The following is a 27,143-nucleotide window of genomic DNA, read 5'->3' as shown; positions in this document are numbered from 1 at the left end:
CCACAAGAAAAAACTGCAGACCAATATCTCTTATGGAAATAGACACAAAAATCCTCAACAAAATCCTAGCAAACTGAATCTAACAGCATATTAAAAGTGTATATACCACGACCAAGTGAAGTTTATCCCAGGAGTGCAGGGGTTAATATCCGAAAATCAATCAGTGTAATAAGCCATATTAACAGAATAAAGAACAAATTGTATGATTGCCTCAAGACTCAAAAAAAGAAATCTGGCAATAGCCAACATCCTTTCCTGAAAACACACACACACGCGCACACACACACACACACACACACACAGACAAGGAATAGAAAAGAATTTCCTCAATCTGATAAAGAATATCGAGGAACTACCCATAGCTCACATCATGCTTAATCATGAAGGAATGAATGATTTCCCCCTATGATCAGGACCAAGACTTCTAATCAACATTGTACTGGAAGTTCTAGCCAGGACAAGTAGCCTTGGCATCCAGATCGGAAAAGAAGAAGTAAAACTATTTCTATTTGCAAATGACCTAATCTTATATACAGAAACTTCTAAAGAACCCACTAAAAAACTATTAGATCTAATAAAGAAATTCAGTGAGATTGCAGGGCACAAGATCAATATAGAAAAATCAATTGTATTTCTATGAACAGTTTATCCTATGAATGAACTGGAAGTTAAGAATCTATCTATAATAGCATCAAAAAGAAGACAAAAAAACCTTAGTAATAAATTGAACCAAAGAAGTATAAAACATGCACAATGAAAACTACAAAACATCGTTGAAATAAATTAAAGATCCAAATAAAGACATCCTATGTTTATGGATCAAACTTAATATGTCGATACTCTAGATTCAATGTAATCCTATCAAAATCCCTGCTGAAAAACTCCTAAAATTGATATGGACATCCTCACCAACACTTGTTATTTCCTGTCTTTTGGGTTCTAGCCATTCTGACAGGTCAAAGGACCAGAAACAGCCAAAACAATCTTGGAGAAGAACGAAGTGGGACAACTTGCATTTCCCTACTTCAAAATTTAATACAAAACTACAGTAATCAAGAGAGTGTGGCTCTGCCAGTGGGACAGACAAATCTATCAATGGAACAGAATGCAGAGTCCAGAAATGAACCCTTACGTGTGGTCAGTTGGTTTCCAACAAGGGTAACAAGATGATTCAACAGAAAGGGAACAGTCTCTTCAGCAATGATGCTGAGACGACTGGATGTCCACAGGCAAAAGGATGAAGTTGGACTCCTACCTCACACCTTGCACAAAAGTCAACTGAAAATGGATCATAAGCCTAAAGGTAAGGGCTATCCTCAGAATGCAACACAGAGACAGATCTTTGTGACCTAATGGCAATGGTTTCTCAGATACAACACCAAAAGCACAGGCAACAAAAGGGAAAAAATAGATAAACTGGACCTCACCAAAATTAAAACCTTTTGTGCATCAAATGATACTGTCATGAAATTGACAAGACAACCCACAAAATGGGGGGGGGAAAGTATTTGCAAACCATATATCTGATAACCCTGATAAGGGACTTGTATCCAGTATATATAAAGAACTCTCATAACTCAGTAATAAAAAGAAAAATAACTCAATTAAAAAATTAACAAAGGATATAGATAAGACATTTACCCCCAAGACATATATACCATATGAATCACCACTAAAAACATGATGAGGAGATGCTCAACATCATAGGTCATTAGGGAAATGCAAATCAAAACCACGAGATGACACTTCACATCCCCTGGGATGGTTACAATAAAAACAGATGATAACAAGTTTGGGGGAGGATGTGGAGAAATCAGAACCCTCACGCAGTGCTAGTTGGAATGTAAAAAAGGTGCAGCTGCTTTGGGAACCAGTCTGGCAGTTTCTCAAAATGTGCAACAGAGCTACCATAAGATTTAGCAATTCCACTCCTAGGTACATATCCAAGAAAAGTGACACATCCACCCATAACTTCCACAAGAATGCTCACAGCAGCATTTCTCATAACAGCTAAAAAGTAGGAACAATTCAGATGTCCATCAACTGATAAATGGACAAGCAGAACACAGCGTTCTATACAATGGATGATTATTCAGCCACTCAAAGGAACGGAGTACTGACATGTGCTACAAGATGGATGAATCTTGAAAACACTATGCTAATCAAATGAAGTCAGACACAAAGGACACATATTATATGATTCCATTGATAAGAAATGTCCAGGGGCGCCTGGGTGGCTCAGTCGTTAAGCGTTTGCCTTCGGCTCAGGTCATGATCCCAGGGTCCTGGGATCGAGCCCCGCATCGGGCTCCCTGCTCCGTGGGAAGCCTGCTTCTCCCTCTCCCACTCCCCCTGCTTCTGTTCCCTCTCTTGCTGTGTCTCTTTCTGTCAAATAAATAAATAAAATCTTAAAAAAAAAAAAAAAGAAATGTCCAGAAGAGGCAAATCTACAGAGATAGAAAGTAGATTAGTGATTGCTCAGGACTGGGGCATGCGCTGAGGGGAGAGGATGAATCACAGAGACTGCTAATGGGGACGGCAATTCTTTCTGGAGTGACAACAATGTTCTAAAATTTGATTGTTGTGATAGTTGCACAACTCTGTGCATATACTGAAAACCACCGAATTGTACACTTCAAAATGGGCAGTTTTGTTTTATTTTATTTTTTAGAAGTCATTTATTTTTTTGAGAAAGAGAGAGAACAAGCGAGGCTAAGGGTAGAGGGACAAGCAGACTCCCCGCTGAGCGAGGAGCCCAACTCGGGGCTCAATCCCAGGACCTCGAGACCATGACCTGTTCTGAAGTCAGACGCTTAACTGACTGAGCCACCCAGGCGCCCCCAAATGGGCAATTTTAAATGTGAATCGCATCTTAACAAACCTGTTGGGTAGGTGGGGGGGGGGGGGGACCAGGTGGCAGGTGGCGTTGGTCTGTGTGTGACGGCTCGCTAACCCTGGTTCTAGCATGTTGAGGGACAGATTTTCTTTTTTCAAATTATTGATAATTTAGAGAAGTTATTGGTGGTGTCATGGGAACATTTAGAGGATCGAATCTGGAGACACTGCTCTCCAGTTTGTTTCCTGATGTGGATTTCAGGGCATTTCAAGTTTTCTTGGTCAGAGCCTGATTTTAAACCCAACACTCAGTAACTGTTGCTGTTGACGTTGTGATTGTCAACACTGTCAACATTCTGAGCTTCGGATTATCTTTGACGTTGCCAACATCTCATGTCAAGTCAGAAAGAAGTTTAAATGCTTCTCCCATGTGTTCATCAGATTCACTCCCCTTCATTAAGTGGATTGTCAAACATTTCAAGAACCTCTCTGTTACATCCCTATGATATTTATCTCTTCTGCCTAATGAATGGCTGCTTTGGGTTTGATCTGAAACTTTTCTTGTTACAATTAAATTTCTGAAGTTGGAGTTACTTCTCCTGATTTCTTTACTCCCTTTCCCCTTTTGTTTTCTATTAATTTTTATCTGGATTTTTAAAAATACATAAATTTGAAAATGACAAAAGAAGGTACCTTTATCCATCTATCCAAATCAGAAGCCTGTCATTTCTCCCTTATTTTACTGGAGCGTTCCAGAACAACTTTTCAAAACTGCAGTGCAACTGGCACATTCAAGCTTCATCAACATCTCGGATAAACTTTCTGCATCCCATTTGCACTCAGATTTCTCTCCTGGTCTTTGAAAATTTATTTTAGCACCCCTTATATTTTGTAATACATATGTTGTGAGGCGTGGACAGCTTTTTAACAAGCAGACCATCTGGTTACACTTAGCCTTTTTAAAGAGACAGCCAAGTCGGATCTGTGTTTAAAGGAGCCCATCTGCAAGACAGACCCCAAAAGCAAACACAAAACTATCGTCAGTATGGAAGCAGTCGTGACCTCAGGTCCAGCTGAAGCTCCTTCCATCCAGTGACCTGAGAAGAATGAGCCACACACACAGCACATATTCCACGGCGACCCTGAGTGAGTTGGCGAGGCGGTGGGAGGAGTGAGTGTCTCTGGACGTTATTCCTGCACCTGGACAGCTGTAGTAACTTAACTGTACGTGAAAGATACTGAGACCATGTAAACAAGCCAATAAATAGACCTCAAATGCAATTTCTCCTTAGCCAAAGCCACAAAGCACCCATTGCCACTCTAAAGGCAGTGACAGAGGCATACTGAAGGGAAAGGGGGGGTGAAAAAAGAAGTGATCTTTACTTTTGCAAATGTTATGAAAACACACGACCGTGTGAACACATGGCGAGGCCCCTCTTGGGGCCTCGTAATGGGCCCAGCGGAAGTGAGAGGCCCCGGAGCTTAGGCATCCTAAGCTTCATGGTAAATTCACCTCTGCTCCTCTCTCAAAACCGCCTGCAGGCTCCTGTGCTGCAGGATTCAGACGGGCTCTTCGTCAAAGGCCCTGCATGACCAGCTCCTACTCGCCCTTCCTGCTCCATGCACCTGGCCGCTGACTGCTCTCTGAACAGACCATGCCATCTCTCCTCCCTGCCTCTGGGAATGCCTCTGCTCTGGAAGCCCATCATCACTCTACTTCCTTCCCCCACACCCAGTGCGGTGGATGCAGGAAGAGACCCCCCCTCCAGGCTCTTGCTCCCAGTCCTCTCCAGGACATGCCCACAGCCAACGTGCGCTGCCCAGCCCAGTCGTGCCTCTTTCCTGGGGACAGCCACAGCCAACCCCTGGTCAAGGTTGAGCACAACGTCAGAGTTGTGCCGGCCCAGAGCTTTGGGTGGGGGGCCTGCTGAGCCCCATATTGTGGCCGTATTGCTATGCGATGCCTTGTTCTCCCCCCAGGTGGTGATCCTGCCAGAGCTCCCCAGGAAGATGGCCGCAGCTGCCGTCTCCATGCCCAAGTCACTGCCAGGCGTCCCTCCTGGGTCTCACCTCTCAGACGGGCCCTTCCCTGCCTCCCTACTTCTGTGCACATCTCTGTTTGGGAGGATACCTCACTCCTTCCTCCCTCCCTCCCTCCCTTCCTGACACAGGCCTCTCGCTCTTAACCCACTGAAGGACTCCCAGACCTGCCTTCATGCCAGTGTGAACCCTTGTGAGGTGTGACAGAGACTGCGACCCTCTGGATTCCCCCTTCTGTGCTCTGGGTAAGCGGTCAACGGCTCCACCATCATAAGGCTGGCACACGGTTGGAGAGCCTGGGGTCAGGCCAGCCTGGCTGCAGGCCACTGGTGATGCTGGTCATGTCCTTCCAGGCCATGGTAACCCCATCTCTCATCCCAAAGTGCCCCTCACTCAACCATGGAAGGGGAGAGAAGAGCCCATAGAAATGCTGGCTGGTGGCCCCCTAGCTGATGGTGCGGGGCGGGGGCACTGGCAGACAAGGAAGAGGGCCCAGGTAAGGGGATGCTGTGGAATGAACATCTGTGTCCTCTGCAAATTCATATGTGAAAGCCTAAAGCACCAATGTGATGGTATTAGAAGATGGGGGCCTTTCGGAGGTGATTGGGTCATGAGGATAAAGCCCCTTATAAGACCATGAGAAAGATGATTCGGCAACCCCCACCAGAACCCAACCATGTTGGCACCCTGATCTCAGACTCCAGCCTCCAGAACTGTGAGAAATACAGACCTGCTGTTTAAGCCCCCAGTCTCTGGCATTTCTGTGACAACCGCCCGAGCTGACTAGGACACAGAGGGAATGAGTGCTCCTGACATCTCTGAAGGCTGAGACTGGGACCCAACCTCTAAGCCACTGCTGGTTGAGGGGCCAAGGACCAGGACGATGGAGGAGGCCAGAGAGTGGTCCCCTTGTCCCTATTGGACAGATCAGTCCCAAGTCTGGAAATGGGGAGCTGGGCCCAGGACAACTCAGAACATCCCACAGGCCCACAGTGTGACCACCTCCTCCACAGCCTCAGCTCCAAATGCACAGAGACAATATTCATGCATCATAGGAAACATGAAGCAAGGCAGAAGGAAGGGAAAATCACCCTTCATTCCACCGCTCAGAAGTCATCCTTCTAATATTTTGATTTATTTCCTCCTGGATGACTGTGAGCATTTAACATTACCCCAAATGAACAATTGCATACTCTGATACCTCAGTGCCATTATTTAAAAGAACATGCTTAACGTTTTTAAAATGCTCTATGAACATACGTTTAAATGCCTACAAATATTTCATGCAACAGAGAGAGAGGCTTGAACATTTAAAAGCACGAAGTCGCTTGTCCTGAGTGAATTCTGAGCCCAAGGACAAGCTGACGGGGCTGCTTCGCGGGCTAAGTACCATGGACAGTGCTAACGCACCTGGGCAGGGGCCGGGAATTCTGCTGGGTTGCTCTGAGAGCCTGCTCTCTTTCAGGGAAGTGTGTGTTTAACAGTTCAGAACCACTGCCATCCTCAACCTTCCTCCACCCACCAGCATGTCCTGAGTGGGTACCACGTGCCAGGAACCTGAGCTGTGAGGGCCGGTGAGCTGGACACTTAGGTGACTTGCTAGAGGGAGAAAGGATGGCTCCAGGTCCCTCGTGAGGAAGGAGACCCAGGGCTCCAACTCCCAGGCCCAGATCCTGGGCTTTCCCTGTCACTATGCCTGCCCGCCCATTCTCAACTGTGCTGGGAAACAGGAAGCTTGACACAGGAGCATCTCGGGGCCTTTCCACAGGGCATGCATCTCTGAAACGGAAATCATGAAAACTGGGGGTGGGTGTTGCTTCCCCAAGATGCTGCATGCGAATGTGAGAGCATATGGAGGACTCTTTCCTGCCCACAGACACATGAGGCAGGAGCCATCTTTGACCCCCTCCCTGGGCCTGCATGCCGCCCTCTGCCCTGACTCTGGCTCACGCAGGGAGGGCAAGGTGAGCCCACCAGCCTGGCCTGCAGGGCAGAGGCACCTGGGAGCACCCTCTGTGCTGCGCCTGACTCTGCTCTAGAGTATCCAGGGCATGCCTGTTGCCAGCACCCTCAACAGGGTGGGACAGAAGCAGGCTATCACCATGGCCTCCTAGGGAGCCATGTGGAGTCACTGTGTCTTTTGTTTTCTGGATTCTGACCCTAAAGCGACTGCCCCTCTCAGGATTAGCCAATTTCTAGAGACAGTAAACAACTCCTGCAATTGCGTGATTTTTAAATGCAAACCAACCATTCCAGGGGTTATGATCCAAACACATCCTCTTGTCAGGCTCTCATACTCAAGGCCACCATGCCCTGCCCAAATCACCCCAGGGGCGGGTACCAGACGACTAAGGGCTCTGGCCCAGAACGCACTGACATCATTCACACTGGCCGATCCGAAGCCTGCTTACCCTGCCTCGCCTGTTCCTTTCTACAGAAACCATATCCGCCCCCACCCTTTGCCTCCTGGCCCACCCCGGGCCTTCCACGCATGGCTCCCTGCAGGCTTTCTTTCTGGGATCTGTGAGAAACAAACTGGGTTTTCACTGGTAATCATCTTCTGGTCTGCTGGCCTCACTCCGCCTCAAATTTTATATTAATATGTTGTATTTCAAAACACCAGCCTTCCCCATCTCATCTGCCCTCTCTGGCCTTCCTCAGCAGGCTCCCGCTCTGCATGCTCTCCCATCTGGATTGCTCGTCTCACTTCCCCCTACCTTCTGGGCTTCAGCGGGGGTCACCGACAGGGAAGCCTCTCTGACCTTCCCAACAGGGCACTCATGACCTCACTACCTGTCTCGGCCACCTCTTCCCGCTCGCGGCTGACCCCCACCGATGGTGAGGCCTGAAGGAGGCAGAGGAGGCAGAGGGGGCCGACACATACAGTGGATGTGAATGAATGAATACTGTGGACCTGAGGTGGCCAAGCAGCCGGATGCGCAGGCCCACTGCTCGCTTCTTTGCCCAAGGTCAACACGCTTACCTCTCCCCTCTCAGCCAAGACCACCAGAGGGGACGATGTGCTTGGGGTGAGCTGCTGGACAGTGTGCACAGTGAGGATCCCAGGCCAGCCACACTGTGTCCCGAGCCCGATCTCTGTCCACCCCCTGCCCAGGGCTGGGGCCCCACAGGGACAGCTGAAGTCTTCACAGCCCTCTTCCCCGAGATGTCCTGCTATTTCTCCAACCCAGCCAACCCCCCCGCTCCCTCCCCACTCCCCTCTCTCCTTGCCCCTGTGGCGTTTCTCCCAGGAAAGGGAAAGATAAGGGAGGGCTGCCGCCCAAATACAAAACTGCACGCAGTAATGAGTAACATATTGAAAGACACGAATGCACACAGGCAGAGGAGTCTGATAGGCCCCCAGGAGGAGCCCCTGCCTCTCCCTTTGCCCCTCCACCCACCGCCTCACACACCAAGAATTCCTGATGTGGGTCAGTTTTCGCCGTGCTCTGGCGAACCAAGGCAGGCTGAGCCCAGCTCTGCCCCCAACACATCCAGCACAGCTCTGTTTTTTTAACAAATAAAATGTAATTGTCTTTACTGGGCTAAATGAACAAAGGATCCCACCACCAAAACGAATGAAGGGCAACGGCCAGCTCGGTGGTTTCTGTGAGGAGAAGCACTTTGGCTACATCTGTGCACCTTCCTCACCAGACCCTCCCCCCTGCCCCACAAGAGAAGTGGGGCAAACAAGCCAGAATTGCAGGCATTCCCTCGCCCACCTTCTCCCAGTGGCTGGGGTTCCTGCCAGGTAAAACCTGCCCTGCAACTCTGGGCGAGTACGCCTGGGCGAGGCTGCCTCCTGCTCCATCCACCTTCTCTCTGTGCAGGGCGGGATGCAAGAAGTGAGGACACAGGTGGGGGAGGAAGCCATGCTAAGCTAGTCTCAGCCCCCAGCTCAGTGTTTACTGAGCTCATCACGGAGCTTGTGGCAAAGGCTTCAAGGCCCCCGTTCCCTCCACCGAGCTCCTGTGGGGAGGAGGGCTACATGGTTAGTTCTGGCTTCATGCGGTCCCTGGCGTATTGCTAACAACATCCCACCTCCAACTTCTAACAGTTCACGGAGTTGGGGGCCACGGCTCAATCACCTGGGCGCACCCTTAGAAATACCAATTCCCAGATCTTCAAACAAAAATCTGTAGGCAAATGTGCATAGCAGCACTATTCACAAACACCAAAAGGCGGAAACAATCCAAATGTCCCATGGATGAGCGGATAAACAAACTGTGGTCTAGCCCTACAGTGGAATATTATTCAGCCATAAAAAGGAACAAAACACTGATGCGTGCTATCATACGGATGAACCTTAAAAACACTCGCTGAAAGCAGCCAGACACAAAAGGCCACGTACTGTACGATCCTGCTTCTCTGGGATCCCAGAAAGGGCAAATCCACAGAGTCGGAAGGCAGACTAGCAGCTGCCAGGAGCTGGAGACAGGAGGGGAATGGGGAGTCACTGTTTAGTGGGGTCTCCTTTTGGGGTGAAAACTTCTGCAACTACATAATAATGGCTGCAAGACACTGCAGGACATTGCACCTCCTTACTGCATGCAATAAAAAGCCGCTGACTTGTGTAACGTGGTTAAAATGGCAAATATTGGGTCATGTGAATTTTGCCATAATTTAAAAAAAACCAAAAACCAAAAACAAAACAAAAACCAACGCAATCCCCGATCCTTACCTCAAACCAAAACCTGCAGGGGTGAGCCTGGAAATCTGTATTTTTAAGAAGGTGTACCAAGAACTAAAATCAGCCAGAATTTAAGACCTACATGGAGGAACCTCAGGCACAGACGACTTGGGGAACTTCGTAGGCCTGATGGTGGGGCACATGAGCTGGTGTGCACGTCCCACTCCCCACCCCCACACTGTCAGGTCTGCGGGGCTGGGCTGTCACCCAGGCTCAGGCTCATCTGCACAAGCCAGCCCCGAGCAGGTGATTGGCTGAAGAGCGGGCACGTGATCTCCTCTGAGCCTGTGAGAATCAAGCCCAGAGTTTTTGGCTAAAGGACACCAGTGAGAAAAGCCAGTCTTTTGTCAAGTTGCTGGACAGTGGGAAGTGGGTCTGGGTGGCTGGCAGGTGCCGGGAGCAGCCACGGAGCTGCCTCAAGGGACAAGTGTGCTCTCCAGGGGGCACACACGGAGGCCCCAGGGATGGAGAGGCTAAGCCTGATGCTGAGCCTAGGGACCCAGTGGCCAACAGCCCCCAATGCTGACCTTAAAGTGACCCAGTCACTCACAGTGTCCGTGGTGGGTACAGAAGGCTGCTCCTGAGAGGAGTGGATTCCCAAGCGGCGCGGGGGGCGGGAGGGGGGGCGGCGGTGCTTGAAGCACAGAGAAGAGTTTTGGGACACCAGGTTTGTTCCGACAGAGAACTAGTGCGCTGGAAGTAGAGGGGACAGAAATTCTGGAGTGTCAGGTGTGAAGAGTTATTAGAAAGGAGGCAGGGGTCCACGAGAAGGCCCCCGGCCCCTCCCCACCCACCGGTGCTGCAGTGCCTGTCCCTGGAGACCCGTGCATATCACACTGCCTGCCCATTGCTCCCACTCACCTTGCCGGGTGCACACATGGTCCCGTCCAAGGGGGGCCCCTTCTTGGTCTTGCAAAAGTAGGGGTTGTCAGGGTGGCTGCACCACAGCTGCTTGCAGGGGTCGAAGGTCCGGAACTGAAAGACAGCACTGTAGCTCGGCCAGCTGCCTCCCACTCTGGGGACCCTCCAGGGGCCCGCCCTGTCCCCCCAGGGTCCTCTTAGACGGGGCAGAGTCAGGCACAGCTTGGCTGCCCAGGACAGGCCTGTGTGGTGCCCTGAGCCCCGTGTGATTCTGTGGCTGTGACAACCTCCAGCATGCAGTGGCTGCTTCCTGCCCCTGCAGCAACTGCCCCCCCGCCCAGCCTCCAGGCTTTGACCCCTGCACCTGTCATGGAGCCTGGACAGAGAGCTGGGAGCCCGGACAGACAGCTGTCAGGAAGGCTGGGTGGGCATCCCTTTGGCCCCGGTAGGAGTGGCGGGGAGGGGCTGTCACTGCAGGGCCCCACGGGCACCTACTGTCCCCCTGCTGAGGACTCCACCTCCTAAAGCCCTCCCCTCTGCCCTTCTCTTGCTTCAGCCTTGGCCTCTGTTTCCTGGACCCCAGTCACCTCTTCTCTGGCCTTTCTGCTTGCTGTCCTTCCTCCAGGATGTCCCTGAGGGATGCAGCTGAAACTCAGACCTGGCTATGCCACTCCCCTCTTGAAACATTTCTAGAGCTCCCCGCTGCAATGAGAATCAAGCCCACCAAGCTCGTTAGGCAGCCACACAAGAGCTTAGAGCACCTGCATCAGTCCCAGAGTCCACCACTTGCTCGCTGTGGCCTTAGGCATGTCACCTAAGTGCTCAGTTTCCTCATCTGTAAAACGGGAATACTTTGCTTGCTTCCTTCCTGCGGCTGAGAGGAGCATCAGGTCAGACGCTAACACACTAGTGCTCTTGCCACGCTGCCTTGGACAGGGTGGGCCCTGAGCAGCAGACACAGTCCATTCTGATGAGTGGGGGTCCCGCCGAGGGCTCTGCCCTAGCACCAGACCCCAGAAACGACTGGTTGCTCCTCTGTATGCTATGTGCCCTCACCTCTAGGCCTTTGCACATGTGATTCCTGCCTTCTGGAATGTCCTCTCCTCCCACTTAGCCTTTACACCTCACTTCTTTCTCAGGGAAGCCCTCCGGAATGCTGCAGGCAACACAGGGGCCTCACCAGCACTCCTCCCGCCATCCCTTGCGGTCCCCTGGTCACAGGCCTCGTCACCAGGACCATGTCTGGTCTGGCCAGGTGGGCACTGGGTGCCGAGTGGGAGGGAGCCAGCGGGTGCAGAGGGAGAGACTGCCACTCTGGAGGCCTGCTCCAGCCCGCCCTCAGGAGCCACCCAACACCCGTCACCTCCTGAGAAGCCAGCCAGACAGGGCAGGAGCACCCAGGGGTGCTCAGACACTCACCGCCGTGCACATCATGTAGCCCAGGCCGAAGTCGAAGCGGCACTGCTCGTTCATGGAGTAGTGCAGCCCTGGAAGCTGGGGCAGCGCCGGCCAGTCGTGGGCAAAGGGGTCGTCCCGCAGGCAGTCATAGGAGCTGGGGGGAACACACGGGGGCGCCACACGCAGCCTTCAGCGGGCAGCTGCGGCCCCTTCCGGAGCCATGGTGGGGGGCCCGTCTGCACCTTCAGCCCTCAGCCGTGCTGCCTCAGTTTCCCTGCTGCATCTTTTTTCCTCGGTAAGCTCCCCGGGCATCCCATTAAAGGTGCAGCTTCTGTGCCCACTTTCCATTCAGGGCCTAGCCCCCTGACAACGGGACCTCCCCCACCACGCGCACACTGACCCGCGCTGCTCTGCCTTCCCTCCCCTGCACCTTGGGCTGGAGGACTGAAGTCTGAGGCCTCGGGCGGGACAAAGGCACACTGGGGGGGGGTGGGGGTGGGGAGGGTGTGCACCCGTCCTCCTAGAGCTGAGCCCAGCGCTGCGGGGTCGTCCTGCCGACACCGGGGGTACTCACTGCAGGTAGCGGCTCAGCTCCTGCTGGCTGCAGCGGGACCAGTGGAAGCGGTGGAAGGCGGCCTGCACCAGGGGCGCCATGATGCTGCCCAGCCGCACCTCGTCGCCACAGCGGTTGCCCTGCCCATCGTGCTCCATGCCCAGCCTGTGCGGGGCGGGGCAAGGCAGCCGCACTGACCTGGCAGCCGGGGGGCCGCCCCAGCCTCCCCCAGCGACTCCCCGGGGCTTTCGCTGGTCTGCCCTGAGCCAGGTTTTCCACCAGCTCGATTCTTAAAGCCAGGGGCGCGGGGGAGACCGTGTCCGGAGGCCGCCCCTCGACATCCTGCCCACCAGGGGGCGCTGTTTCTTGAGCAGGCAGCGGAGGCCGGCGCAGCCTCCGCTGGAGCCTCCACGTACTCAGCCCGTGTGGGCTCAAGTTCCTGCACGGACCCAGCGGCCCTGCGGAGTTTCCCCCAAATTCGGGGGGTGCCTCGGGGCTGCATACCTGGGTGGAGTTGTGGCTTCCCCGCCTCCGGCTAATTCCGGGCAGGGCTCCCTCAGCGCCCCGGTTATTGGTGTGTAAAAGGGGGTAAGGAGGCCCCCTGCCCAGGGGCTTGCATGGCATAATGCCTGGGAGTCTCCCAGCACCCGCATGGACCTTTGATTTGTTCCCTCAGCACAATGTGGACCTCAGGCCGGCCCTGTGCAGTGCTGGGGTCAGAACTTCCCAGGTGCTTTTCACAGAGGGCGTGTCCCCTCCCTCCCCTCCCCAGGGCACAGAGGGCCCCGATCTTCCCCACGCGACAAGGACAGCGAAGCCACTTACACGTGGCCGGTCTCGTGGGCCACCACGAATGCTGAGGAGAAGCCATCCTCGTGGTTCAGGGTGCAGCTGCGGACGGGGTGGCACATCCCAGTGACAGGAGCATAGCCTGGGAGGAGACAAAGGGCGACTCTAGCTCCGGGCCTGAATCAGGGGGATGCCCGGGCCCCAATGCCCCCCACCATCCCCAGAGCAAAGAAGCCAAACCAGCTGCCCCACGCTGACACAGCTCAGGTGACATGCGCCCCAGGCAGCCGGCCTCAGCCGTGCCCGTCACTGTCCACGCTGCAGCAGGGGTCAGTTTCCCAGGTACAGGTCTCCAGTGCTAGAGCTCCCTGCCGCCTTGGCAGCTTCCTGCCTGCTCTTCTCTTTCCTGCCCCCTCCCATCTTCGCACTTCACTGAGTGACCTTCTGGCCCCCCAGCAACACATGCCTTCCACACCTCCTCCGCCTGCTCTAGGAACCCTGGTCCCTGAGCCCACTCCCCCTCGGGAGGGCCGTCCCTGGGTCCCCCGTGGCTTCTCCCGGTCCTGTGAGACCCCAGCTAGGCCCATTTCCATAGCACACACAGGGAGCAGTGAGGATGGACCCCCGACGCTGCTCAAGGGCAGAGCCCAGGGACGAGAGCGAGCAGGCCAAACTGCCCTGCTGTCATGCAGCCGGGACTGGCCGAGAGGATGGAGGGGTAGGCCAGCTGCAGACAACAAGGCCCTCCGAGCGCTCAGCCAGTGAACCTGTACTCTGGCTGAGGAGAGTCTGAGCCATGTTCCTCCTGAAGCGTTCCCCCCTTCCAGGGGTCTGTGGGGAAGGAGCCCGACCCAGGCAAGGTGCCCCAGAGGCGGAGGGTGGGGAGCAGGAGTGGGGAGGGGTGGCTGCAGCAGGCCACATCCCCCTGACATAGATGCCCAAGGACCCCCCTGCCCTCAGCCAGCCCAGCCCCATCCCCACTCAAGTGGCTTAGAAAGAGCCACTGAATTCACATGTAATAGTGAGGGGACACAGTGTGTTTTCCAACCCAGTTACATTGTGCAGCTCAAAGAAGCAGTCAGGAAATGGAGACACACAGGGATCAAGGCGAGGACTGAGGAATGAGCTAGAACAGCTCAAGCAGGGGGGCCAGAAGGCCTGCAGGTGGTCGGCCCGTGGAACAGCTAAATCCTCAGGGTGGGCTGAATCTGATCGGAGGGTGGGGCTGTCCTTCAGATGTCTCCAGCCTTAGAGGACAGCATTCCCATGGGTGAGGAGGGGGAGGGGGACATGACCCTGAGACCGCACCTACCACTGAGGAAAACCAGGGAATGGGGCCTAGCCACTTGCCCCTGGATAAGATAAAGAAGGGCGGACAGAGCTGTGTGTGTGGGGGGGGGGGTCTGCTAGGACACCACCTAGAGGCCCACCAAGCAAGGAGCCTCTGCCCTTGGAACCCTGACCTAGACTCACTCCTCGCAGACCCCACGGGGCGATCCCAAGGCAATTTATTCAAAGGAAAGAGTAGAGAAGAAAAGAAGGAGGGCCTGGTGACCCGGAGTGTGCTGGTGTTAGACTTGTTTGTAAAATCATCATAATCAAACCACTGTCTTTTTCCCCTTGTAATAAACAGGAAAATCTGTATCTTTTTAAAAAAAGATTTAATTTATTTATTTGAGAGAGAGAGAGAATGAGAGAGAGAGAGATAGCATGAGAGGGGGGAGAGTCAGAGGGAGAAGCAGACTCCCCGCCGAGCAGGGAGCCCGATGTGGGACTCGATCCCGGGACTCCAGGATCATGACCTGAGCCAAAGGCAGTTGCTTAACCAACTGAGCCGCCCAGGCACCCAGGAAAATCTGTATCTTAAAGTATTTTTTGCTCTGCAGATTTTAAGATGATTGTTCTGGAATCAGTGTCCCAGAGCCAAACTTTGAGATCTTCTCTTTGTTCGTTGTATGCAAAGACTGCATGTGCCTATTCACACTTCCTAGCATATTGCATGGGTCTTTATGATCTGAAGGTTTGCAAAAATATCTTTATATTTTTCTTTATGCCCTTCCAGCTTATTTTATTTTGCTATTGCTCTTTTGTTTCTGGAAATCTTATTAGATAGATATTGTACCTCTTGGGTTGAGCCTCTATGTCTTCGTTCTCTTATTTTAACCTTTTTGGATGCCCTTGACTTTTTTTAAGATTTTATTTTTATTTATTTATCTATTTATTTATTTAGAGAGCATGCACAAGCCGGGGGAGGAGCAAAAGAGGAAGGAGAGAGAGAATCTCAAGCAGACTCCACAATGAGCGCAGAGATCATGACCCTAAGATCGTGACCTGAGCTGAAATCAAGAGTCAGACACTTAACCCACTGAGCCACCCAGGAGCCCCTGTCCTTGACTTTTTATTTCAGCTTCTGAATTTTCTATTTTACCCATTATATCTTTAGTTTCATAAAGATTCTTTGCTGTTCTCTAATTCTTCCTAGCAACCCGTGCTGGGTTTATGGGATGTATCTTCTCAAACATTCTGGGAACTATTACTTTTTTTTAAAAGTTCTTCTCCAGTCTCTAAATTATCTCTGTGTCCTCTAGAGTCAGTTCTCTGATTTTGTTTTGCATCTTGGTCTTTGCCAGAGAAATGTTTTGTTGACATAAACTGATCTGGCCTCTGGTCAGGGTCACTCAGGAAGTCTCCCTAGTTATGCAGATATGAGCAAGTGGGCAGCAGAGAGAAGCCAAAGGTCAAAAGAGTGGAGGAAGATGCAGGGCAGTAGGTATAAAAATTCATGGAAGGAAGTGGTGGGTGTAATGAGCGTGTACATTATATAAGTATACTCATTTATATAAAAAGGATCACTAGAATGATCAACCTAATGATCAAACTAATAAAAATGACTATCTGTAGAAAATGGGAATGGGGTAAAATGGGTCCACTCTTCTGAATATATAGTTTATATGGTTTTTTAAAGCTCTTTCTTTTGAAGTATGATATACATCCATGAAAATGCACAAGTCATAGGATACAACAAGTGAATCATCACAAAAGGATCACACCTACATAGCAGTCTCCCCAGTTAAGAAATATAACCGTACCAGCACCACAGAAGCCCCTTCTTGCTGCCTCCAATCATGACATCCTCTCTCAAAACAGGAGGAAATATTTGCAAGTTGTATATCTGATAAGGGGTTAATATTCAAAATATATAAGGAACTCAAACAACTCAATAGCAAAAACAAACAAGCAACACAATTTAAAAATGGGTAGAGGACCCGAATAGACATTCTTCCAAAGAAGACATCCAGATGGCCAACAGGTACATGAAAAGATGCTCAACATCACTCACCATCAGGGAAATGCAAGTCAAAAACACAATGAGGTATCACTCCACATCTGTTAGAATAGCTAGTATCAAAAAGACTAAGAAATAACAAGTGTTGGTGTGGAACTGGGACCCTTGTGCATTGTTGGTGGGACTGTAAATTGGTGCAGCCACTGTGGAAAACAGTATGGAGTTTCCTTGAAAAATTTAAAAATAGAACTATCTTTAACTATAGAACTATGATCCAGAAATTCTACTTCAGGGTATTTATCTGAAGGAAACACAAACCTAACTCAAAAAGCCATCTACAGCCCCCATGTTCATTGCAGCATTATTTATGATAGCCAAGATGTGGAAACAACCTAAGTGTCCATCAGTGGATGAATGGATAAAGAAGATGTGGTGTGTACACACACCGGAATATTATTCAGCCATAAAAGGGAAATTCTGCTGTTCACAACATGGACGGAACTTGAGGGCATTATGCTAATTGAAATAAGTCAGGCAGAGAACGACAAACACCCTGTGATCTCACTTATATGTGGAATCCAAAAATAAATAAATAAAGCCAAACTCATAGATACAGAAGCAGTGGGTAGGGGGTGGGCAAAATGAGGGAAGGTGGTCAAAAGGTATAAACCTCTAGTTATAGGATCTGAGGATGTAATGTACAGCATGGAAACAGTAGTTCATAATACTGTATTGTGTATTTGAAAGTTGCTAGGAGAGTAGATCTTAAAAGTTCTCATCACAAGAAAAAAACCTTGTAACAATGTGTGGTGATGGATATTAACTAGACTTGTGATCATTTCAGGATATAGCCTGTCATTATGTTGCACACCTGAAACTAATATAATGACATATGTCAATTATATCTCAATGAAAAAAATTAAGTTAAAAAAGGAGGGGTGTCAAGCTTCATTTTTTTCCCCCAATTTGGATATTTGCCTGACCTGACCATTTGACCATTTCAACCATTTGTTGAAAAGACCATCTTTCCCCTCCACTTCACAATAAATCAAGCGTCCACCCATGGGTGAGTTCAAGTTTGGACTCTGTGTTCTCATGATTCATTTGTCAACACTTGCATCAAAATACACTCTTCAACTACTGTATTTCTGGGAGCACTGAATACTTTGCTCATCTTCTCCAATTGTTCTTGACTGCTCTTGGCTCACTGAATTTCTGGATGAATATTAGAATCAACTTGTCAATATCTCCAACTATTCTGCTGGATCTGAACTTGTTCTGGAGTGCACTTGCATTCTCTTGCAGGTCAGTTTGGAGAAAATTGATTTCTTTACAATAGCGAGTCTCCCTATCCATTAGCATGGCACATCGCTTCATTGATTTTGTCTTTTATAACTTCTGTATGTGTGTTTTACAGTTTTGGGGTCTAGATCTTGGATATCTTTTGTTAAACTTATTCGTAGGTGTTTGCTATTTTTTATTCTTTTATTATTCTAAGTGGTAGTAGTTTTCAAATTTTAATTTTTTGCTGTTAGAATACAGAAATTCAATTCATTTTTATATATTGACATTATATCCAGGAAATTATTCAATAATGCTAATGACTTATTTGTAGATTCTTTTGGGTTTTCTATGTACACAGCATATTATTTTCAAATGAGAGTTTGATTTCTTCCTTTCTGACCCTTATTTTTATTTTTTTCTTGCCTTATTTCACTGGCTGGGACCTCCGCTACAATGTTGAATTGAAGTGGTGATAGCAAGTATTCTTGACCCATTCTCAGGTCTAGAGGCAATCCTTTCAACATTTCACCAGTATATATGATGTTTGCTAGAGCTTTTTTTTTTTTTTTCTGGTAAGTATCCTTTATTACATTTAGAACATTTTCTTCTATTCCTAGTTCAATAAGACATTTGATCATAAATGGATATTAATTTTTGTCAAATACTTTTTCTTGATCAATTGAGATGATTCCACAAGCTTTTCTCTTTTGTTCTATTAATTTGGTGAATTACAATGATTGATTTTCATATGCTAAATCTTGCATTCCTAGGATAAGCCCAAATTCATTGTCTTATAGTGCTTTTTATGTGTAGCACTGGATTTGATTTGCTAATATTTTATTTGGGATTTTGTATATATATTCATGGGAGAGACTGGCCTATAACTTTGTTTTTGTAATGTCCATCTCAGATTTTGGTATTAATGTTAGCAGGTCTCATAAAATCAGTTGGAAAAATGTTCCTCTCTTTCCATTCTGTGAGAGATTGTGTATGATTGATATTATTCTTCCTTAAAAATTAGGAAAAATTCTCTGGTGAAGCGATCAAGTCCTGGAGTTTACTTTGAAGGGGAGGCTTTTAATCATAAAGTCAGTATCTTTAGTTGATATGAGACTACTCAGATCCTTTTTTCCCCCAGATTTTATGTTTTGTCAAAGAATTTATAGCTTTCATCTAAATTTATCAATATAATGATGTTCAAAATCCCTTCTCATTATCTTATTACCTTTTTTTAAAGTAAGATTTGTAATTATATCCCTTTTATATTCCTAATCTTAGTAAATCTGTATTTTCTTTCTTTCTTTCTTTAAACTAGCATGGCTGGGGGCATTCCGGTTCTAATTTGTGTTTTTCAAAGAACCAAATTTTGATTTTACTGATTTTCTTTACAACTGTTTTCCATCTCAACAATCCTGCTCTTATATGTATAATTTCCTTCCTTTCACTTTTGTTGAGTTTAGTTAGCTGTTCTTTCTTGAATTTCTTGAGATAGATGTTTCTATGATTGACTCTCCAGCCCTTTTGGTTGATTGGTTGATCTGGTTTAGCCATTTTGGTTGATGTGGTTGACTGGTAAATTGATAAGGTTATAAATACAATTTAATCATTATGTTAGCTACAGCCACAAGTTTTGATATGTAGTATTGTCATTATCGTTTGGTTTAAAAATATATTCTAATTTCTACTGTTACTTCTTTGAACCACAGATTACTGATGAGTATACTGTTTAATTTTCAAGCATTCATAGTTTTTCGAGTTCTTTTTCTTTTCCAGTGTGTGGTTTTGATCTTCTGTATTTTGTTGAGATTTCCCTATGGCCCCGCGTAGTATGGTTTCGTGTTGCACTCATCAAGAGTGCGTATTCCTCAGTTGTTTGGAGTAGTATTCTATAATTCATTAGGTCATTTTTTCGTTCAAGTCTTCTGTATCCTTAACAATGTTCTTGTCTGTTGTTCTATCACTTACTAAGAATATGTTAAAATTTTCAATTATAATCGTAGGCCTTGTCAATTTCTCCTTTTAGATCCGTCAGTTTTATACAGTTTGAATTTTTAAGTGCAATCCTTTAATTTCTAAAGATGGAAAATTTATTCAAATTTGTTTTTTAAAAATGGGGGGAAGCAAACAACTCCGCCTTGGATCCTGTCTGGTCTTGGGGCTGCCAGCCCCAGGCTCTACCCATTTCACCACTTTTGACCTTTGCTGTCCCCCCAAGGGATGCAGTTTCCTGGGGGAAATGGCAGAGGCCCCGGTGGTCTTCGATGAGCTGGGAGGTCACTAGTACTTACTCAGCCCCTCGCTGGCTAAGGCGGCCACAGCCTCTCTCTGCCCTGACACCCTCCCCAGTCTGGACCAAGGCTGCTGGGGACCCTTGCAAGGGCCAGTGGCTCATGCCCAGCCTCCCTCCTTTCTGTGCCCCTGCAGAGCTGAGGCTCACCTTGCATGCCCGAAGGCCCGAAGTCCTGCCGCGTGAGGAAGATGGCGTGATCATGGTACTCATCGTGACCTGTGTCTGGCTTCTGCTGGAGGTAAGCCCAGCGGCAGACGTTCTCCAGGCTCTGAGAGGGGTTCCCGATCTCAATGAGGCTCATGGACTGTGGGGTGGGGGGGGAGGGCAGGAGAGATGGAAGTGAGGGGTTAGCGTCAGGCTGACTGGACGGGAGCTGAGCAAGCTGTAGGGCTCACAGACCCCCTCTGCTGGGGCCCTGGTCCACATGGTGCTGAGTCTGGTCCCCCTCAGGACCCTACTCCCCTTGGCTCACTCTTCTGAGTGGAGGGAAGGCTCCCCAGGCACACACACCTATGTGAGTGTCCACACGAAGCCACGGCCCACTTCTCAGGTGAGACGTGGAAGCCAAGCTCCGAGGCCATCCGAGGCCTCACACAGTCCATCCCGCCTTGCCCACTTCCAGGGGCCCCTGCGGTGGTCCTGGGCAGGAGGCAAATGCAACGCGGACCTCATGCTGAAGAGCTCACAGTTCTGGCAGGGTCCTGGGCAGGGGAGACGGAACTCCCAATGTGGTGGGCAAGCCCAGAGAAGGGGACGGGAGCCCTGTTTCTCCATTTGAAGGTCTTGCAGACAACAGCACAAACACCATGGAGGAGAAAAACTGCAGCAGATAGAGCAGAGGACCCACATACAGAACAGGGGCATAGCGATAATTCTCTCAGGAACCACAGGTGGGAAGCCACTGGAAGCCCCACGTCCCATTTGTATCATGACGCATACCCGAGAGCAGCGCTGGCTGTGGGATGGGCAGCATGGCAGCCCGCTCTGCACCATGGTGCTGGCATTCCCTCTCTCGCTCAGTCCTCACAACCACCCTGAGAGGCAGGAAAATGAGGCCCAGAGAGGTCAAGTAACTTGCCCTTAGCCACACAGCTGGGAAGCCTAAAACCGAAGTCTAGATTCAACGCCCTGCCCTAAACGGCCTCCCCAAACAAAACATATGCCATATTGTCCCCAAAGCAAGGCTCCCTTATGCAGCACGCTTCCCTTTTCTTGCTGCTGTCCTCACACCAGGCAGTGTGTATGCTCCTCTCACTATGAACTCCCACCACTGAAGAGCTCCCTCCATGCAAAGAGTCCTGAGCTTCTTCTCTTTCCTGAGCTTCTTCTCTTTCAGGATCCATCTGTCCATAAAGCAGAGATATACATTCCCTAGTAGACATGTATGCAGGTGTTCTGTTTCTTCCCTGGCACAAATACATCCATCAAGCATAGCCACATATTCCTTTTCACGTATAGAAGTAGTGAAGAGTAGATAGAGGGTATTGCTGGGAAGCCAGGCTGTTCCAGAAGAAGGAAGAATGATTCAAGGCCAGGGTGGACCGCTCACTGCCAGGGTTCTCACGCATTATCCAAGTCAATGACTTACAAGATGGCGCACCAATTCCCAAGTCCCAAGCACAAGGCACCTGGGAGAGAAGAGTGCTCATTATAACGAGACATAGTGAGTCCCAATGAGGGAAGTCACAGACTGGAATGAGAGGTGTGGTGACCAGGACCCGGACACAGGCACAGAGATGGACAGCCCAGGGGAAGCTGCAGCAAGGAAAGGGATGTGCGTGACCACCCCAATCAGGGCCGGGAAGAGAGTGTGACTCCCTCTGGCCAGTGAGCTGTGAGCAAAAGGGACCTGTGCCTCTTCCTGGTCGGAGTATTTAACTGCCCACAGGAGACCCTGCAGAGATCACTCCTTGCTACCAGCAATGTCGAGATGGTAGCTGCTCTCTCACCCAGGCCCTGAGTGACAGAGATGCCAAACACGTAACAGGAGCAGGAAATAAGTATCTGTGGTCGTAAGGCCCTAGCACAACCTTCGCCACCCGGATGAAGGGAGTGTGGCATCTGTGTCCCATCTAAGCCAGATGCCTGCAGGTCAGTCCGAGTCCCTGCCAGGTGGTAGCTGCCTCCAGAAAACCTTGAGAGGTCGTAGCTCTGAAGAAGGAATCAGGTGGGAGGATGCCCTTTCTAGGGAATTAGCTCTGGATGGAAGGAGAAGGAAAAGACTCTCATGGGCGGATGTGAGTTGGTGTTAGAGTTTGGGGCCTGTGCTTGTACCCACTGAGCTGGAGACTGCCAGCCCGAGTCTAGATCAGAGGGAGATCACCAGGCCACCAATAGGCACTCGATCTAGGATGGCCCCAGAGCCCCCCTGGAGTGCGACCTCCCCACTCACCAAGCCCACAGAGCAGCTGAGCAGCCTTGCTGGGCCACCTCCCATAGAAGGAGCTCTGTTTCCTCCCGGGCCGTGTCTACCAGCCCACATGGCAGGAGGTTATTGCCCGCGATGGGCTGGCATACCCTCAGGGTGCTTAGGGTTCCACGTGTTGGGCCAATTCCAGTCTGGTTCCCTCCAAGGCCCTGGTGGGCTGCAGTTACTTGTGGCTAGACTTGTATGATAACATCAGCCCAGGCCCCCTTTGGGAGAACATCCCCTCCGTTCATCTGGGTCCGACACCAGGCTCAGCAGTGGGAGGACTCAGGCTTGGCTAATCCCAGCACCACATCCTCCGGGCACCACGATGGCTCGGAGTGAGCACATAACCAAAGCAGGCCAAGGAGCTGGAAAGATGTGAGACCATGAGCCTGGAGCTGCTGGTGCCCCTCTGCCCCCACGTGAGGAGACCCCACCCGAGGAAGAAGCCAACACAGAGAGAGCAGGGCTCAGGCCAGAGAAAAGTCAATTCCTGGTGTCCTCACATGACCACCTGGCTCACCCAGGCCTGAGGCCAGCCTGCTGTGGATCTGTTTGTTATGTCACTACATAACAGGTGATTCCAAAAATGTATGTCCTAAAAACCTCCAAACATTTATTATCTCACTATTTCTGCAGGTCAAGAATCCAAAAGCAACTTATCTGGGTACTCTGGCTCAGGGTCTCTCCTGAGATTGCTGGCAATCTGAGGCTGGGGCTGTGGTTTCATCTGAAGGCTCCCTGGGGGAGGACCAGCTCCCATGCTTGCTCATGTGGCTGCCGGCAGGACCCAGCTCTTCGTGGGCTGCAGGACCAAGGGTTACTGCCACACCCCAGAGCAGTCACCTACCCCAGCATGAGCAACCCAAGAGATGGCAAGACAGTGTGTATCCAAGACAGGATCCATAGTCTATTTCAGAAGGGAATCTCGGTCCTGCCCACACTCAAGGGGAGGGGACTATTGCCAGGCTGTGAATACCAAGAGGTGGAGTCACAGGGGCCCTCATAGAGGTTGCCTGTCCCAGAGATGCTTCTCATTCATGTGTGTCAGGCAACCTCTCCCGTCAAAGTCAGTTTGAGTTGTGTTATTGTCACTTGCTATGAGAGTCTTGAGCAATGCACTTCTTCCTTGGGGAAACCACAGGAACCCCAGTCAAGGGCAGTGGCTGGTCTCCGGGGTCCAGCTGGTGTGCCCCACACCAGTGGGAGAAGAGCTCTGGCCACATCTTTGAGGAGGAGTACAAAGTCCAGCCAGAAAGAAAAACCTGTTTCAGGGCCAGAGAGCAGGAAAAGGACCATGAGGTCAAGGACAGAATCAAAGGCAGGAGCCAGGCTGAAAGAGGCTGAGAGCGAGCGGGGGTTGGGGGGAGAGGCCAGAGTGCTCAGGAGGTGGGCTTGTGGGAAGTACTGGGAGGGTGTTGAACCCCCAAACGCCGACAGGGGTGAGGCAGGTGATGTAAATCAGTGAGGCAGGTTGGTTATAAGAAAAACAAATCTATCTTTTGTGTTGCCCATTGAGAAAGGGGTAAGGGTACGCGGAAATATTTCCTCGCCACAATAAAGAAGGTGGGGGTCGATCGGTGGTAAGTGAGGACGCTAGCAAAGCCAGAAGCCCCTACACAGCTGTCAGGGTGACAGCACCCAGCACCCCACTACCATGGGTATGCAGAAATGGGGGCCAGATCGGATTTCTTGGGCCAATCTTCAAATCTGGGTCTTCCAAAGTAAGCCCACCTCCTAGTAAATGCTGAGCCCACTTAAAGTCAGTTATGTGGACAAAACAAAGCACATCCCCCAGGTCACCAGGTTGAGAACCCCGGAATAAAGGTCCTCAGGCAGACAGCCCCCACAACACACCCTTCTCCACTGGCCCCGGAGGAACCAGCAAGCGCCTTCTTCCACCCAGCCGCCCAGCCCCTCTGGCAACCGGAGTGATTCTGCCACTGCGGCAGGATAATTTATTGAAATATTGATTTGTGTTTTGCTCTCCCCTTGTCTCTGCCCATTTCAAGAAGGCAGCCTGCCACGTGCGTTCTCAGGTCCCATGGGGGCCTGGGCGACAGGGGCCAGAGCAGAGGTTGTCTGGGCTCTGAGGACACTCCCCGGGGAGAGGGGCAGAGAGAAGGGCTGGGAAAGGGCTGCACCAGGACGGAGTGGTCCTGCGGAGGCAGATCCCAGAAAACTCTGGCCGTGTGCTGGGCTCTGGAGCGCGCAGCCCAGATGGGTTTCTGAGAGATGGAGGAGGAGGGTGACGTATCCTATGTCTCTGCCCATGTCCCAACTTTCTCAGGGCTCTGGCCCATCTAAGACGTGCACAAGGACCCAGGACCAAGATCCTCATCCTTGATGGGTCTGGAGCATTCAGGAGGGCGTGGGTACGCAGGGGCCAGCCTCTGAGCTGACAGTCACCTATGCCCCTTAGCAGGCACAGGGCCCCCGGCTTATGGAGGAGGGAGGGGACACAGGAGGGGGGCACTGCTGGTGCCCTATCAGCAGGGTCCAGATCATAGTGGCAGGAGATGAGCAGGGGAGAGCAGGAGATGAGCAGGGGAGGTGTGGGGGCTGGCAGGTGAGGGAGGAGGGGGCTTTTGACTTTGGTGGAAGGTGGCAAGGGAGCCTCCACAGGACATGTGAGCAGAGGACTGCAAGCTTGCAGGGGAAGTGTGGGGTCCACAGCGCCTGGGGACAGAGTCAAGGGATTGCCTTTTCCTGCCCGGCTTGCTTGCTTGGTAAGAGCTTGGCAGTTTTGCTTTGGGGCGCTCTCGCGCTTATCCGGGTGCAGCCCGTGCGGGTCAGTCCAAGTGCTCTGCCCACCCCTGAGCACGGCTGGGCCTGGGACCAGAGTGAGGCCAGAGGAGCAGAGGTTCAAAAGGACTAAACAGGTTGAAGCAGGTTTTTCCTGGAGGAAATGCCCCCAAAACCACCTCCCATGTGCTTCTGTCTCCTGCACCCCAGATTTAGGCTTTCCTCCACCTGCTCCTCCCAGGTCCTGAGAGCCACCTGGCCTTCCCACAGGCTCCCGGAGCTTCGGAGGGCTCCTGGCAGACAGACATCCAAGCAGACGAGCGGGAAGACCCCAGGACAGGGGTCTGGGCCAGCCCACATGGCTCACTGGGACTCCGACGGTTCCTCCTGCTGCAACCCAACCCCATCTCTGCCACCCAGTCATACCCACACAGCCCTCTGATTGGCCTCACTCTGCGGGGCCCCAAGGACCCTGCCCTGTCTTTGCCGTGGACCGCGGCTCGTGACCTGCGACTCTCCTCCCAGCGAGGAGAGGACGCCTCTATTTCTCCCATCGGGATCTCCTTCCAAAGTGCCAAAGTGCCAGAGAGAGTTCTATGTTGCAATTAAGAATGCTTCTCACACCTGGCTCGCCTAGATCACCTGCGTTCCTCCCAGCCCTCAAGGCACCTGTCTCTTGGCCGCCTGCTCGCCTCTGCATGGGTTTCTTTAGGAAACCTGTTGGTACAACTCGCCTGTTCCCATCTGTGCATGGATGGGGACCATGCGTGAGCCCAGCAAGTGGGTGGCCTCAGCACCGGCCCAGGACCTCACAGATGGGATGCTCCTCCCCCGGGGGGAGCCGCGGGCTCCAGCCGCACAGAGCGAATTGCAGCGGAGTGGCAGTCACACCATGTTCACTGTGGAAGGGCCATTTTTGCGGCCCGGGGTGGGGTGGGGGGCTCGGTGGTAGCTCCAGGTTTATAGGTAGCCCCTAAGTTAAGCTGTACAATTGCCTTAAGATATAAGTGCTGTTATTATCCGGAGGAGGAACTGTATCAGGGCCAACTGAACAGCCCCAAGTCTCACTGCTTACACCGGAGTGGAGGTGGGTCTGGAAGGACGGGAAAGGAAGGGCGGGGCCCCGAGGTGGCCACCAGGTGGCGCTGCGGCCACAAGAACGGCAGGGCTGGGCCGGCTGTCAGGACACCGGATGCCGGGCCGTGGATCTGAGCCCAGGCAGGCACAGGGCAAAGGGGACTTTGAAGGCCAAAGCAACCTCTGGGGTCCCACCCTACACACCCCAATTAAGACCTGTTCAGAAGTTCTGTTCCAATCATTGCTCTCTGACATTTCCATTGTCTGCCCTTGAATGAACTGAATTGTTCATGTTCTTCCCTCCTTCCGTCAAGAACCAGTAGCTTGGAGGTGGGTCTAGCAGCCTGGAATAGCACCCAGCCATGGGGCGGCTATACTGTGCAGCCCCACAGGCCCCAAACCTGTCCAGCAGCTCGCCAGGCCACGGGCAGGTGACAGGTGGGGCTCACCTGGGCAGTACGAGAGTCCTGCAGTTGGAGACCTGCTCATCTCTCCTCCGCGTGTGTTCTCGGACAAGTCACCTCACTGCGCTGAGCTCCCCATCTGCAGAATGGGTACAACCACAGTGCAGAGCCAGGAGCACAAGGGCTTCTGTCGGTGACGGTGAGCACCTACAAATGTTCCTTGTCCCTGTTGCTGTGGTGGCAATGATCCTCACTGTCAGGTGGGGGTGGCCATGAGCCTGCCCCATGGATGCTCTCTGTGGGTGAAGTGAGCTCAGAGCTCATCATGAGGGGCATCTCGGACGAGCAAAAGGCCTGAGGCCAGAAGGTGAGCCCCTTCTTTCTCTGCCTGGGACTCCCATACCATGAAGACATGCTCCAGACATCTTCCCAGAGGCTGGGAAGCTATTTCCAGAGAAAGCCAAGCTGCCAGCATGGGATT

General features: G+C 51.2%; 1 protein-coding gene across 1 annotated transcript in view; it reads right to left on the bottom strand.

The window, feature by feature from the left end:
* ADAMTS2 (ADAM metallopeptidase with thrombospondin type 1 motif 2) overlaps window positions 1-27,143 on the bottom strand; it is a 225,596-nt gene that overhangs the window by 33,651 nt on the left and 164,802 nt on the right. Inside the window, exons 6-10 of the mRNA XM_028092585.2 lie at window positions 20,174-20,330; window positions 13,203-13,308; window positions 12,399-12,542; window positions 11,846-11,978; window positions 10,427-10,540 (exon numbers count right to left, since the gene is read on the bottom strand). Coding sequence (XP_027948386.1) covers window positions 10,427-10,540; window positions 11,846-11,978; window positions 12,399-12,542; window positions 13,203-13,308; window positions 20,174-20,330 — 654 coding nt within the window. The remainder of the gene's footprint in view (window positions 1-10,426; window positions 10,541-11,845; window positions 11,979-12,398; window positions 12,543-13,202; window positions 13,309-20,173; window positions 20,331-27,143) is intronic.

This window comes from Eumetopias jubatus, unplaced genomic scaffold, assembly GCF_037043125.1.
Source record: "Eumetopias jubatus isolate StellerSeaLion01/CBP00866 unplaced genomic scaffold, mEumJub1_p1.0 scaffold_5, whole genome shotgun sequence".
Taxonomy (NCBI): domain Eukaryota; kingdom Metazoa; phylum Chordata; class Mammalia; order Carnivora; family Otariidae; genus Eumetopias; species Eumetopias jubatus.
This window is presented reverse-complemented; position numbering and strand designations above follow the sequence as displayed.